Source organism: Pristiophorus japonicus, chromosome 16, assembly GCF_044704955.1.
Source record: "Pristiophorus japonicus isolate sPriJap1 chromosome 16, sPriJap1.hap1, whole genome shotgun sequence".
NCBI lineage: Eukaryota > Metazoa > Chordata > Chondrichthyes > Pristiophoridae > Pristiophorus > Pristiophorus japonicus.
This window is the reverse complement of record NC_091992.1, coordinates 17,107,434-17,121,044: the sequence shown is the minus strand read 5'-3', so window position 1 is coordinate 17,121,044 and position 13,611 is coordinate 17,107,434. Positions and strand designations below refer to the sequence as shown.

General features: G+C 48.0%; 1 protein-coding gene across 3 annotated transcripts in view; it reads left to right on the top strand.

Annotated features, from left to right (window-relative positions):
- Positions 1-13,611, top strand: part of cuedc1b (CUE domain containing 1b) — a 173,818-nt gene that overhangs the window by 142,880 nt on the left and 17,327 nt on the right. For all 3 annotated transcript variants that reach the window (XR_011587243.1, XM_070857052.1, XM_070857053.1), the window contains 6 exons: positions 3,545-3,716; positions 5,570-5,659; positions 7,225-7,314; positions 10,335-10,428; positions 12,392-12,450; positions 13,004-13,073. Coding sequence is in view for 2 of the 3 variants with exons in the window: in XM_070857052.1 (XP_070713153.1) it covers positions 3,545-3,716; positions 5,570-5,659; positions 7,225-7,314; positions 10,335-10,428; positions 12,392-12,450; positions 13,004-13,073 (575 nt within the window). In the remaining variant the exon portion in view is untranslated. The remainder of the gene's footprint in view (positions 1-3,544; positions 3,717-5,569; positions 5,660-7,224; positions 7,315-10,334; positions 10,429-12,391; positions 12,451-13,003; positions 13,074-13,611) is intronic.

Genomic DNA, 13,611 nt, shown 5'->3' with positions numbered 1-13,611 from the left:
ATGTATTTTTTTGAATGGATCAGAACTATGTTGCACCAAAAAATATGTTTGAGTGCTCAATGGAGGGATGACTTCTCAACTGGACACTATGGAGAGGACATTAGATGGTCAAATGGCTCAATGCAATAAATATCCATGTTAGCGCATCTACTGCCGTTATATTGTTATGATAGTCAATCGTGCTCACAAAGCAGGTTTAAAAAACCTTCTGGCCGATTTTAAGTGCCGTTGCAAACCTGAAAATGGTGCTGGATCACTTCCTGCTCAGTTTCCCACGGCGATCCGACTGCCGCCATCTTGGGGTAGGACCCCAAGAAGGGCAGCCAGCGCACTGCCTGTTTCAGGCGGAAGGCAGCGTGCAAACAGTGGTCCTGTGACGTAGATTGGACCCCGATTGCAATTTTTGAGGTGCAAATGAGCGCCGTGTGTATCACCGGCACTACCCCCCGCTCCGCTCCCCCCCCCCCCCCCCACCCTGTGCTTGCGTTGAGCAGCCTAACCAGCATTGCTTGAAGAAAACACCTGAGGCAGCTCAAAAAAACCGGCACAGAGCTATTTTTAACTTTTGTTCTTGTGGGGCCAGGAGGAGCAGTGTAATTCGAGTTGTGTGCACCCCCCCCACCCCCACCAATCTGGATTTCCCCTTTCCGCAGGCTTATTGCAACAGCAGGCCTGATTTCCCGCCCTCCCTAAACGCCGTGTTGCCCCTTGACGCTGATTTGCCATACGCAGCTCCATGCAAATGAAGCCCGGGCCTTGAAATAACTCTGTCCTTACGGAGGTGATCCCGAGTGGGCAGAAGGCCCATTTCACCCGCTGACTGCCCGTGATGCACCTGAATGTGAAATCGGACCCCTCTAGTGGCGGAATAATATCACTGCACCCGACTGTTTCTCCACTTTCGAGCTCATGAATCTAGTGTTTAAACGTTGGGGAGGAGGAGAAATTGGAGCTGTTTGTCCCTGGAAGACGGGAGCCAAAAGGAATGATTTTGAGAGGCTATATCCCATACCCCAAAGAGATCCTAGATTTAAGTGAGGTGTATAAAATTAGGAGGGGCCGAGAGGGTGGATAGGAAGGAGCTATTTCCCTTAGCAGAGGGGTCAACAACCAGGGGGCATAGATTTAAAGTAGTTGGTAGAAGGATTAGAGGGGAGCTGAGGAAGAATTTCTTCTCCCAGAGGGTGGTGGGGGTCTGGAACTCATGGCCTGAAAGGGTGGCAGAGGCAGAAACCCTCACCACATTTTAAAAAGTACTTGGATGTGCACCTGAAGTGCCGCAACCTGCAGGGCTACAGATCTAGTGCTGGAAGGTGGGATTAGGCCAGGTAGCTCTTTCCGATCAGCGCAGACACGATGGGTCGAATGGCCTCCTTCTATGTCATACTTTTTCTATAATTCTATGATAAAGGAATTGTGACTCTGTATTGGGTCGGGTGATTCACCAGGTGTCCCTGGAGGCTGCCTAAAGCAAGAGTCGGGCCCCTTGTGTACGTTACATTAATGAGGTGCCGAATGCTTTTGAGGGAGTGAAGGGTTATGGGGAGCGGGCAGGCAAGTGGAGCTGAGCCCAAGATCAGATCAGCCACGATCTTATTAAATGGCGGAGCAGGCTCGAGGGGCCAAATGGCCTACTCCTGCTCCCAATTTTTTATGTTCTTATGTACTGCCCGTTTAAGGTCTTTTTACTTGGTCTACAAGCAGCCTAACCCACAGTCCTTAACCCAAAGAGATTTGGGCTAACTGGACTTGGGATTCCTGTGGCGGGATAGGTACCTTCACACTTCTGTGATTGTAATGTTTGGGTCTTGAAGACCTGTTCAGTGTTAAAAGTTTAACTACTTTGTTAAAAGTAGTAGAGCAGAGAGACGTAACGATGCACCATCATGGCCAAGCTATGAATTTGCCTCACTGGTCTGGAGCACTGAGTAAACTTTTGGAGACCAGCCAAGCAGTCAACCTGTAAGCAGGAGCTGAACACTGATCATTTTCCTGGACGACTACTTTCTGTATAAAATACTAACCTACCTCCAATCCTGAGGTGTTTTACCTCAGTACATATGGGGTACGGCAGCATAGTGGTTATGTTACTGGACTAGTAATCCAGAGGCCTGGGCTGATGATCTGGAGATTTTTTGATATTAAGCGAATCGAGGGATATGGGGATAATGCAGGAAGGTGGAGTTGAGGTTGAAGATCAGCCTTGATCTCATTGAATGGCGGAGCAGGCTCGAGGGGCTGAGTGGTCTACTCCTGCTCCTATTTCTTATGTTCTTATGTTCTTAATTAAGAATGTGTAGTTGCCGCTCATTGATAGGCTGGGCTAACTTTACCAAACTTCAGTTTCGCTTGACTCTTTGCCTTGCCTTTGCTCCAACCTGTGCCGTGAAAGCGCCCCTTGGGCACCAGCGATGTGCCCACTCGAGTCCGGCCCACAATTCCAGGCAGCGCAAATGATTTGTCTTCCGTACCACTCTCGGTATTTACGGAAGGATATACTTTAAGGAAGGATATACTTTAAGGAAGGATATACCTGCATTGGAGGCAGTTCAGAGAAGGTTCACGAGGTTGATTCCTGAGATGATGGGGGTTGTCTTATGAAAAAAGGTTGAGTAGGTTGGGCCTCTACTCATTGGAGTTTATAAGAATGAGAGGTGATCTTATTGATACATAATATACTGAGGGGGCTCAACAGGGCAGATGCAGAGAGGATGTTTCCCTTCATGGGGGAATCTAGAACTAGGGAGCATAGTTCAGCATAAGGGATCGCACATTTAAAACTGAGAAGAGAAGGAATTTCTTCTCTAAAGGTCGTGAATCTTTGGAATTCTCTGCCCCAGAGAGCAGTGGAGGCTGGGTCATTGAATATATTTAAGGAGGAGATAGCCAGATTTTTGAACAACAGGAGAGTCTAGGGTTATGGGGAGCGGGCAGGGAAATGGAGTTGAGATCAGATCAGCCGTGATCTTACTGAATGGCGGAGCAGGCTCGAGGGACCAAATGGCCTATTTCTGCTCCTATTTCATAAGCCCAACCTCCTCAACCTTTCCTCATAAATCAACCCCCTCACCTCTGGAATTAACCGAGTGAACCTTCTCTGAACTGCCTGCACAGCAAGTATATCCTTTCGTAAATATGGAAACCAAAACTGTACGCAGTAATCCAGGTGTGGCCTCACCAATACCTTATATAGCTGCAGCAAGACGTCCCTGCTTTTATACTCCATCCCCTTTCCAATAAAGGCCAAGATTCCATTTGCCTTCCTGGTCACTTACTGTACCTGCATACTAACCTTTTGTGTTTCATGCACATGGACCCCCAGGTCCCTCTGTACTGCAGCACTTTGCCATTTTTCTCCATTTAAATAATAACTTGCTCTTTGATTTTTTTTTTCTGCCAAAGTGCATGTCCTTATGTTCTTATGCCCTTGAGAACACTGTGGTTTGAAGTCAGGGCACAGTGTGTGTGTGTGTGCGTGTGTGTATTTTTTGATGTGGGAATGATACTGTCGCTGTTAATGAGAAAATGTGCTCCCACCCTGCAGAATCCACAGAAAGGCCAGCATGGGAGCAGCCAGGAGTCGCAGGGGCCACTTGAGGAAGAGCGGAAGCTGAAGCAATACCTGGAGGACGAACGGATTGCGCTCTTCCTGCAGAACGAGGAGTTTATGAAGGAGCTGCAGCGAAACCGCGAGTTCTTACTGGCGCTGGAAAAGGGTGAGGCAAAATGGCCGGCGGGAAACGTTGTGGAAGCTGAATTAGGCATACTTCCATTTTCCCTCCAATGTTTATCTCTTATCCTTCCTCTCCTGACCGTGCTCGAGGGCAGTTCTGGTCGGAGAGCCCCCTGGTACCTTATCCAAGTGTCTTATCGCAGTTTATTTTTTCCCTTGTTGGAAATAATTTTATTATAAAGAAATGCAAATAAAATTAAAAACAAGCATAATTTTCCGATTCGCAATCCCGGCTCAACTTTATCTCCAGTTTTATATGTTTCTCTTTCCTATCATCTAAGCAGGGTGCATGCTCAACTTCTCTGTCTTTATATTTTTAAAAAACCCAGTGGAACTGCACACGTGCATCGGCCTGTTGGCAGCAGTTGCGTCCTAAAACTAATCAGCTTCCACTTTCCTACATCTGAGTGGTTGAGCCCGGCGATCAAATAGTCCTGTTCAGTCCCGCCATTGTTAAGCCCTCTGTATTTTGCGTTGTCGCCCCGAGGTCACCACGGAAATTCCGTCCGTGCAGACGACTCGATCTTTCTGCGTATTTACTCGGTCGTACCAGGTGTCCTAACTTGAAGCAGGGTGATCAGTCCATCGGGGGCTCCGAGAGGTACATTGTAGGCTGGCACAGGTGCCAGGGGGCACGACCGAATGATGAGATTCAGGCACAGTGGTTGGCACTGCCATCCCCAAATACCACAGCACAAGTACCATGCCATCCAGTCGTCGATATCTCACCACAATTTCGCACTGCCATCAAAAGGTTTCTCAATACGGTATTTTATTCCTGTGTAGAAGTGAAGGCTAAAACCTTGGAACATTATCATCTTTCCCTTTTTCCTTTTCACTTCTTCCTCTCCTGGAGCCTGGCGTACAGGTCCATGGGCACAATCCACCCTCTGGTATCTCACTGTTGACTGGTCATTCTCATGAACAGTGAGCATCAGCGAGGCGACTTGACCATGGGGTAGCCCAAGGCCGAGTCCTGTCCAACCCTCACTTTTCCAGCAGGGAGTCGCTGGTTGGTGATCGGGACCGAGAACCCTGGCTGATTTCCCCACCTCCATGACCCCAGCCAAGGAACACAGAGTACACGTACGATGCCCCCAACAAAATCAAGACAAAGGAATGCATGTTCAAGCTAGTGAGCACTTCTTCATAGAATGGTCAGCATGTGGAATGGACTTTTGAGTAAGTTAGTGGAGACCAGAACCCCTGTTGGATTGGGAATTGGAAACTGTTGGGTGTTTTGGGGATGGATGAGCTAGGCTGGCCTTTTTTCCCCTCTGTGTGTCTATCTTGTGACCAACTGCACACATGAGCCCAATACCAAAGTTTAAGGCTGGGGTCTTTCCTGACCTGATTGGCTGAAACCCAGCCCACCCAGGCGCATCAAGGGATACGGGTATCGGCGGGAAAGTGGAGTTGAGGCCATAAGAACATAAGAAATAGGAGCAGGAAGGAGTAGGCTCTACGGCCCCTCGAGCCTGCTCCGCCATTCAATAAAATCATGGCTGATCATCGACCTCAACTCCACTTTTCCCGCCCGATCTCCATATCCCTTGATTCCCCCAGACTCAAAGTCGAAGATCAGCCATGATCTTATTGAATGGCGGAGCAGGCTCGAGGGGCCGTAGAGCCTACTCCTGCTCCTAATGCTTATGTTCACGCTTGGCCATCAAGCGGATACCATATTTAATGGAGGATTCTCGGCAGACTTTTAAATATTTGTTATTAGGCTGCAGGTTTAGCACGAGGGCTAATCACATTAATGGCCCAACCTGCCATGCTGCAGGTGCCTTTGTACGTTGTGACTTTACCTGTCTCTTTTTTTTTTTCCCCCAGATCGGCTGAAATATGAGTCTAAAAAATCAAAGTCTAACAGTGGGAATGAGCCTTTGCCCAGCAATGAGAGTTTGCCTTCAGCAGTTCCAGGTAAACACAGACATCAATTCGCCCCTCACAGTGATTCATTAGGATTATTATGTGCTGCTATTACACTTTAGTGATTTGCTGCTCTCTCCCGAATGAGATCTGTTCCGCTGCTAATGATTCATCACTTGGTCCCCTTTTGATAAACGTTAGCGTGTTACAGTGCCTGTTGATCCGCTGCATGGTTCTGTGCTGGCAACAGTTTATAAGATGATTACTGCTGTGAAATGTGGATTAATCACTGCCTCCGACACGACCGTCGGCAACGTTAATTAAGGAAAGAAACCTGGATTTCTATAGCGCCTTTCATGACCACCGAACCTCCCAAAGCGCTTTACAGCCAATGAAGTACTTTTGGAGTGTAGTCACTGTTGTAATGTGAGAAACGCAGCTGTCAATTTGCACACACAGCAAGCTCCCACAAACAGCAATGTGATAATTACCAGATAATCTGTTTTTTTTTAATGTTATGTTGATTGAGGGATAAATATTGGCCAGGACACTGGGGATAACTCCCCTGCTCTTCTTCGAAATAGCACCATGGGAACTTTTACATCCACTTGAGAGAGCAGATGGGGCCTTGGTTTAACGTCTCATCTGAAAGACGGCACCTCTGACAGTGCAGCACTCCCTCAGCACTGTACTGGAGTGTCAGCCGAGATTCACATGCTCAAGTTCCTGGATAGAGGATTGGCTAACTAACAGAAAACAGAGAGTCGGGATAAATCGGTCATTTTCAGGTTGGCAAACTGTAACTAGTGGGGTGCCGCAGAGATCGGTGCTGGGGCCTGGCCAATCTGGTAATTATCACATTGCTGTTTGTGGGAGCTTGCTGTGCGCAAATTGACTGCTGCGTTTCCCACATTACAACAGTGACTACACTGAGACCCGAAATGTTCCCTTTTCAGAGGCAACTTCGCCCCTCGAAACTCCTAACTGCAGTGTGATTCTTCTGCGTGTTAGCTGTGGCTCAGTGGGTAGCACTCTCGCCTCTGAATCGGAAGGACTGTGGGTTCAATTCCCACTATTAATAGTTAATATGGAAAAGTGACGGCAATTTAGGAAGAAGAGAACGCACAATCTAAGCTGACCAATATTTGTTCTGGCCAATGTTTATCCCTCAACCAACATCACTAAAAAAAAAAACAGATTATCTGTTTTTTGTGGGACTTTGCTGTGTGCAAATTGGTTGCCGCATTCCCTTTATTCCAAATATATCCAATATCTATAAATCCAAGACTTTTTGATAAAATAGCTGAAGACGGGGGAGCAAATGAGGGCAACTTCTAGGTTATTGAATCTCAGCCTCAATTTATTTCACATTCACCCTTGAGTTGATCTAAATAAATAAAATAAAGTCTTAAATTACTGTCGAGACCAGTCATTGCAGAATAATTTAAAATCTGGCAATTGACAGTAATGGCATGAATCACTTTAATGGCTGTTCTCCGGTGGATTGTGCACTGGAGACATGGATGACTGCCCCCTACTGATGAAGAGCCACAATGATGTGATGAGAAAGCCTTTCGGAAGCGGATCTTCACCCTTTTCTCTCCTGTTCGTTGCAGTTGATTCTGGTGCTTCGAGTGTCGCTGAGGCAAGTAGTGTGGTTTTTGATGATGCCATGTTCAGGGACAAGCTGAAACACATGGGGAAATGTGAGTCCTTTTACAATCGTTACGTAGAATTTCACAGCGCAGAAACAAGCCATTTGGCCCAACTGGCCCATGCTCGATGTTTCCGCTCCACTTCTTATTTCATCCCGCCCTGTCAACGTATTCCTTTCTCCCTCGTGTGCTTGTAATGTATTTGCTTCATGGGCTCTTTGCTTAAGAATTCATAGCAGCACCATCGCTATTAAGAACTAGTTGGTTTATTAACAAAGGTTTAAACAATCACACGACACATTACCAGTTCATCCACTAGGCTCACAACTGCATACCTCATCGTGGGTGGCCGAGACTCAATTAACTGGGGTTTTATTGAGTCTTGTGAACATCACGTGACTGGCTCAGCCACCCACAATGCACCTGTGAGCATACCCACAGGTGTATACATTATAGTACTCTTTTAGCTTCCCCTTAAGTGCAGCAGCCTGCAACTTTCCCACAACAAAGCCTCCTCTCTCAGCCTTATGTTGACAAAAGTGTTATGTAACTAGTTGATGTCCCGTGGTGTTGCACACTTGGAGTCAAGACCAAGTGTAGTCTTGAGCTGAACTGGAGTTAGAGGTGGAGGATGATTGGAGAGAGCATACGGCTGTAATTTAGTCCCCGTTTTCAAGTCATACTTTATTTGCTTATTTTTATATAATACTTCGATTTGATATTACTATTAATAGTTAAATTGGAAAACGACGGCAATTTAGGAAGCCGAGAGGTCGGCTTAGTGACCGTGTAGGATTTATTCTGCAATACAGGCTGAGTAGCTGGGAGATGCAAACCTGAGGTGCTACAGTGCGGCCACTGGCAGGAAGATGTAACTACAGCGTGACCAGTTTACACAGGCATTTCCATTATAAAGGTGGCCATAGGAAATAGCACTAAATTATGATCAAAAGGTGACAGGACGAGTGTGTAGATGTGAAAATTTTAATATATTGTAGGTGTTGTGAAAAATTATATTGTGTGTTACAAAGGGCACCAAGAGTAAATCACATGGTGTGGGACTGGAGTCACGTATAGGCCAGACCAGGTAGGGGTGGCAGGTGCCCTTACCTGGAGGACATTAGGTTTCTGCAACAATCCAACAGCTTCATGGTCATTTTTTTCCTGTGCTGGCTCACAAATTATTATATTTATTTCATTCAACTTTATAACTTGCCATGATAGGATTTAAGCTCACGATGTCTAATTTGTCGGTCCAGGACTGCAATCACTGCACTGCAAGGGAGATTGAGGAGGGATTCAGATCGGGAAGAAAGAGAGAATATGTCTGGGGGCAAGAACTGATCGCTTGCATGCCATTTTGGTTGAGTAATGGTGGCTATCACAGGCTAGACCTAAAGGGAATGCATGAAAATGGGAAAAAATAACAACCACCTTGTGCACTTTGCTTGTGTTTTCTAAATGGATTTTGAGAAATTGCATTAATGTGTAACTTAATGCTGGTGCATAAACAACAACAACGTGTATTTATATAGCGCCTTTAACGTAGTGAAACCTCCCAAGGCGCTTCACAGGAGTATTATGAGATTTAAAAAATTTGACACCAAGCCGCATAAGTAGAAATTAGCGTAGGTGACCAAAGGCTTGGTCAAGGAGGTATGTTTTAAGGAGTGTCCTGAAGAGGAAAGAGAGGTAGAGAGGCGAAGAGGTTTAGCACAGGGAGTTCCAGAGCTTGGGGCCTAGGCAACAGAAGGCACAGCCACCAATGGTTGGCTGATTATAATCAGGGATGCTCAAGAGGGCAGAATTAGAGGAGTGCAGACATCTTGGGGGGGCTGGAGGAGATTACAGAGATAGGGAAGGGTGAGGCCATGGAGGGATTTAATAATGAGAATTTTGAAATCGAGGCGTTGCTTAAAGGTCCCCACAAGTCCACCGATTCAGGCAAAGTGCTGTATCAAGGGGCAACACAGGGCCATTTCCTGTCATTACAAACGCCCATGTCTGTTTGATGCCCAGTCTGCCTTGTTAGCTGATCTTGGTTCGGGTGGTAGTAGGTGAGCTCCAACTGGCCTCAGCACCCCCGGCTTAGGGAGGGGAACATCATTCCGTGTTCCCACACCTGATCGCTCTCCGATGGCTCCTGCGGAATGGCTTGCCTGTAGACATAGGGGATGAGGACAGATTTGGGTTCAGCTGTGATGGGCCCCCCTGCACTTGAATAGCCCACCGACACTCGCTGTCGGGGCTCTGGTGAGCGATGAGCACTTTGGGAGCAGAGGATGCGGAGCGGTACCCTGGCAAAGAACAAACAGGAGAGCAGGGAAACCTTTACGTGCATTTGGACAGGATTCATTCATCCGCAACTACAGTCTGATTGCATTTTGCTTACAGTTTCACAACAGGCAGTGTTGGAATCTGTCCTTGTCAGCAATGGTGTATTTACTGCACTCCGAAAATGCAAACACGGTGCGGGGGGGGAGGGGGAGGGTGTGGGGGTGTGGGGTGGGGGCGAGGGATGGGGTGGGGGGGGCGAGGGGATGGGGTGGGGGGGGCGAGGGGATGGGGTGGGGGGGGCGAGGGGATGGGGTGGGGGGGGCGAGGGGGTGGAGTGGGGGGGGCGAGGGGGTGGAGTGGGGGGGGCGAGGGATGGGGTGGGGGGGGCGAGGGGATGGGGTGGGGGGGGCGAGGGGATGGGGTGGGGGGGGGCGAGGGGATGGGGTGGGGGGGGGCGAGGGGGTGGAGTGGGGGGGGGCGAGGGATGGGGTGGGGGGGGCGAGGGATGGGGTGGGGGGGGCGAGGGGATGGGGTGGGGGGGGCGAGGGGATGGGGTGGGGGGGGGCGAGGGGATGGGGTGGGGGGGGCGAGGGGATGGGGTGGGGGGGGCGAGGGATGGGGTGGGGGGGGCGAGGGGGTGGGGTGGGGGGGGCGAGGGGATGGGGTGGGGGGGGGCGAGGGGGTGGAGTGGGGGGTGTTCACGTAACTTTAGCGTGGTTCGACTGAGATGATCTCTCTTGCTTCTCCGGCTGCGCTAACCTCGGGAGCGCTGACCCGCTGCTTTTATATTTCAGCAACACGGAAGAAACTTTTTGAACTGGCCCGTGCCTTTTCTGAGAAGACAAAGATGAGGAAGTTGAAGCGAAAGCATTCTTTAAAACATCACACGTATCCTTGCTTGTTTGTTTTTTTGTTTCGCGGAATGACCAAGGTTGAAGGGCCGAGGCCGACAGTGAAGGGAGCCACTGAGCGGGATAGGATGAGGGGAAGCGGGAAGCAATGGCTCGGCATCACTGCATCCAGTTTTGGTCTCCGTATTTACGGAAGGATATACTTACATTGGAGGCAGTTCAGAGAAGGTTCACTAGGTTGATTCCGGAGATGAGGGGGTTGACTTATGAGGGAAGGTTGAGTAGGTTGGGCCTCGACACATTGGAGTTCAGAAGAATGAGAGGTGATCTTATCGAAACATATAAGATTAATGAGGGGGCTTGACAAGGTGGATGCAGAGAGGATGTTTCCACTGATAGGGGAGACTAGAACTAGGGGGCGTAGTCTCAGAATAAGGGGCCGCCCATTTAAAACTGAGATGAGGAGAATTTGCTTCTCTCAGAGGGTTGTAAATCTGTGGAATTCTCTGCCCCAGAGAGCTGTGGAGGCTGGGTCATTGAATATATTCAAGGTGGAGATAGACAGATTTTTGAGTGATCAGGGAATAAAGGGTTATGGGGAGTGGGCAGGGAAGTGGAGCTGAGTCCATGATCAGATCGGCCATGATCTTATTAAATGGCGGAGCAGGCTCGAGGGGCCAGGTGGCCTACTTCTATTTCTTGTGTTGTTATGGGAAACCGATCACCGGGAGACCTGTTCTGACTCTGAAATTGACAGATCAATGCTTGGTATTGGGCAATAGCTGTACCTATGTAGCGAATGGAAATGCTTTGGAAAATCAAGTTTCCCCTTTGAAAGATCACTCTGTCCTTCGTCTGTTCATTTCTCTGTTATTGAAACAGACAAGGAGTAGCCCTGAGCCCCAGAGTGCAGGACACCAGCAGGGATCATAGAATGATACAACCGCAACCACCTGTATTTCTATAGCGCCGTTAACGTCCCAAGGCGCTTCACAGGAGCGTTACCAAACAAAATTTGACACCGAGCCACATGAGATATTAGGGCAGATGACCAAAAGTTTGGTCAAAGAGGTATGGTTTTAAGGAGCGTCTTAAAGGAAGAAATAGAGATAGAGAGAGGAAGAGGTTTAGGCAGGGAGTTCCAGAGCTTAGGGCCCAAACAGCTGAAGGCACAGCTGCCGATGGTGGAGCGATTAAAATCAGGGATGCTCAAGAGGGCAGAATTGGAGGAACGCAGGCATGTCAGGGTGGGTGGGAGGGGGGGGGTGCGGTTGTAGGGCTGGAAGAGGATACAGAAATAGGGAGGGGCGAAGCCATGGAGTGATTTGTAAAGAAGGATGAGAATTGTAAAATAGAGGCGTTGCTTAATCGGGAGCCAATGTAGGTCAGCGAGCACAAGGGTGATGGGTGAACGGGATTCAATGTGAGTTAGGATACACAGGCAGCAGAGTTTTGGATGACCTCCAGTTTACGTGCGAGGCTGTTTGGATACAGCACAGAAGGAGGCCATTCCGCTCATCATGCCTATGCCAGCTCTTTACTTGAGCTATCCAATGAATCCCACTCTCCTGCTCTTTCCCCATATCCAACGCACTCCTGGGCATCCAAAACTCTGCTGCCCGTGTCCTAACTCGCACCAAATCCCGTTCACCCATCACTCCTGTGCTCGCAGACCCTACATTGGCTCTCGCTTAAGCAATGCCTTAATTGTAAAATTCTCATCCTTGTTTTCAAGTCCCTCCATGGCCTCGCTCCCTCATCCACCCCTATCTCTGTAACCTCCTCCATGAATAAGGCCAGAACTTGCAAGATGATATATAACTTGATCATTTACAGGCGTAATATACAATGCTGTGAGACAGTAGCAATGTACAGCACTGTGAGACAGATAAACACAGACCCTGTTGTACAAGAGTAACTTAAATCACCACTACACAGACATTGTCTTAGCGAAGTGCAATGTTTTATTGTGTTTTTCCTTTACCTGTCCGGCAATGCAGTCTCGGAACAGCAGCCTCAACAGCAAACCTCCTCGATGATGTAGAAGGGAATTCTTGTGGTAAGAATATGTACATGTATTTGTTTTTTATTTAATGTAAAGGGGGCGCAGAATTGCCAAGAAGACGACAGGATGGTATTTCCATTACAGCACTCAGTTTTCCAGATTAGTGCTGTCTGTACCTCTGCTGTGCGAGATGAGGCGTTTGGAAGCTGGTCATACCCCTGACCCAGCAATGGGACGTAGGGTGGGTTCTAAGAGCCCCGTTGCTCTGATCTTTGGCCTGTAGCTTGCTCTTTGTGGCAAGAGGATGCATCACGGCGTAGACTTCGAGCGGACGGATAAGTGAGCAAGTGAGGCAGGAACCAAATGTATTCAGTACGTTCCGTCACAGGAATTTGACGAGAGGAGCAGAAGGAGAAAGAGGAGCGCAGTATTTTAACTGCAATTTACGTAGCTAAGAATATAAATTTATGTAAAACTTATCTGACACTTGAAGTAAGAATGGCAGCAGAGGAAAGGAGAGTGAAGGATAGTTCCTGCAGCATGTCTGGCCGCCTTGTATATCCATTGAAAATTACACCTGGCTTACATCTGCTTGTGTCTCCTTCAGATGAAGATATCCAGTTCAGAAAGCAGACTTTACAGGAGGAAGATGAAGAAAATAAGGATGGACAGTCATGGTAAGCTTAAAGAGGGCTGCCCTTAATATCAACGGCCTGACGGAATAAGGAGTCGAATAAAGGTCACATTGCTCTCCAACTCTCCGTCCGTAATTTCTGCGCACCAAGGTTTCAGCTGTTCAGTTAATGTGTTGAAACACTTTGCAATCACTGCAATAACACTAAATGTTCTGACTGTATTTTCACCAATCTGAGTGAGTGAATTCCTCTTATCAAACACTTCAATTCGCTAACTGAGGGCAATAGAGTGGAAGGCAGGAGTGATTTAAGAGACAAAAGAGATGATGGGCAAAAGTGAGATGGTAATGGCACAAGTTAGGAAACAAAAGATGAGTCTAGATGGGGTGTGAATGGCAGAATCATCACCAGCTGCCCGAGGAAAGAGAAAAAAAGCAGGGGGTTGTAAAACAAAAACGGGAAAAAAATATGGACAGAGGTTACGGTCTGAAACTTTAATATGCTCCTGAATTGGTGACATTAAACGTTAAGGGAACTGCGATCTTTACTCGCACCCGAAAAGCTCTTGTTATCAGCAACT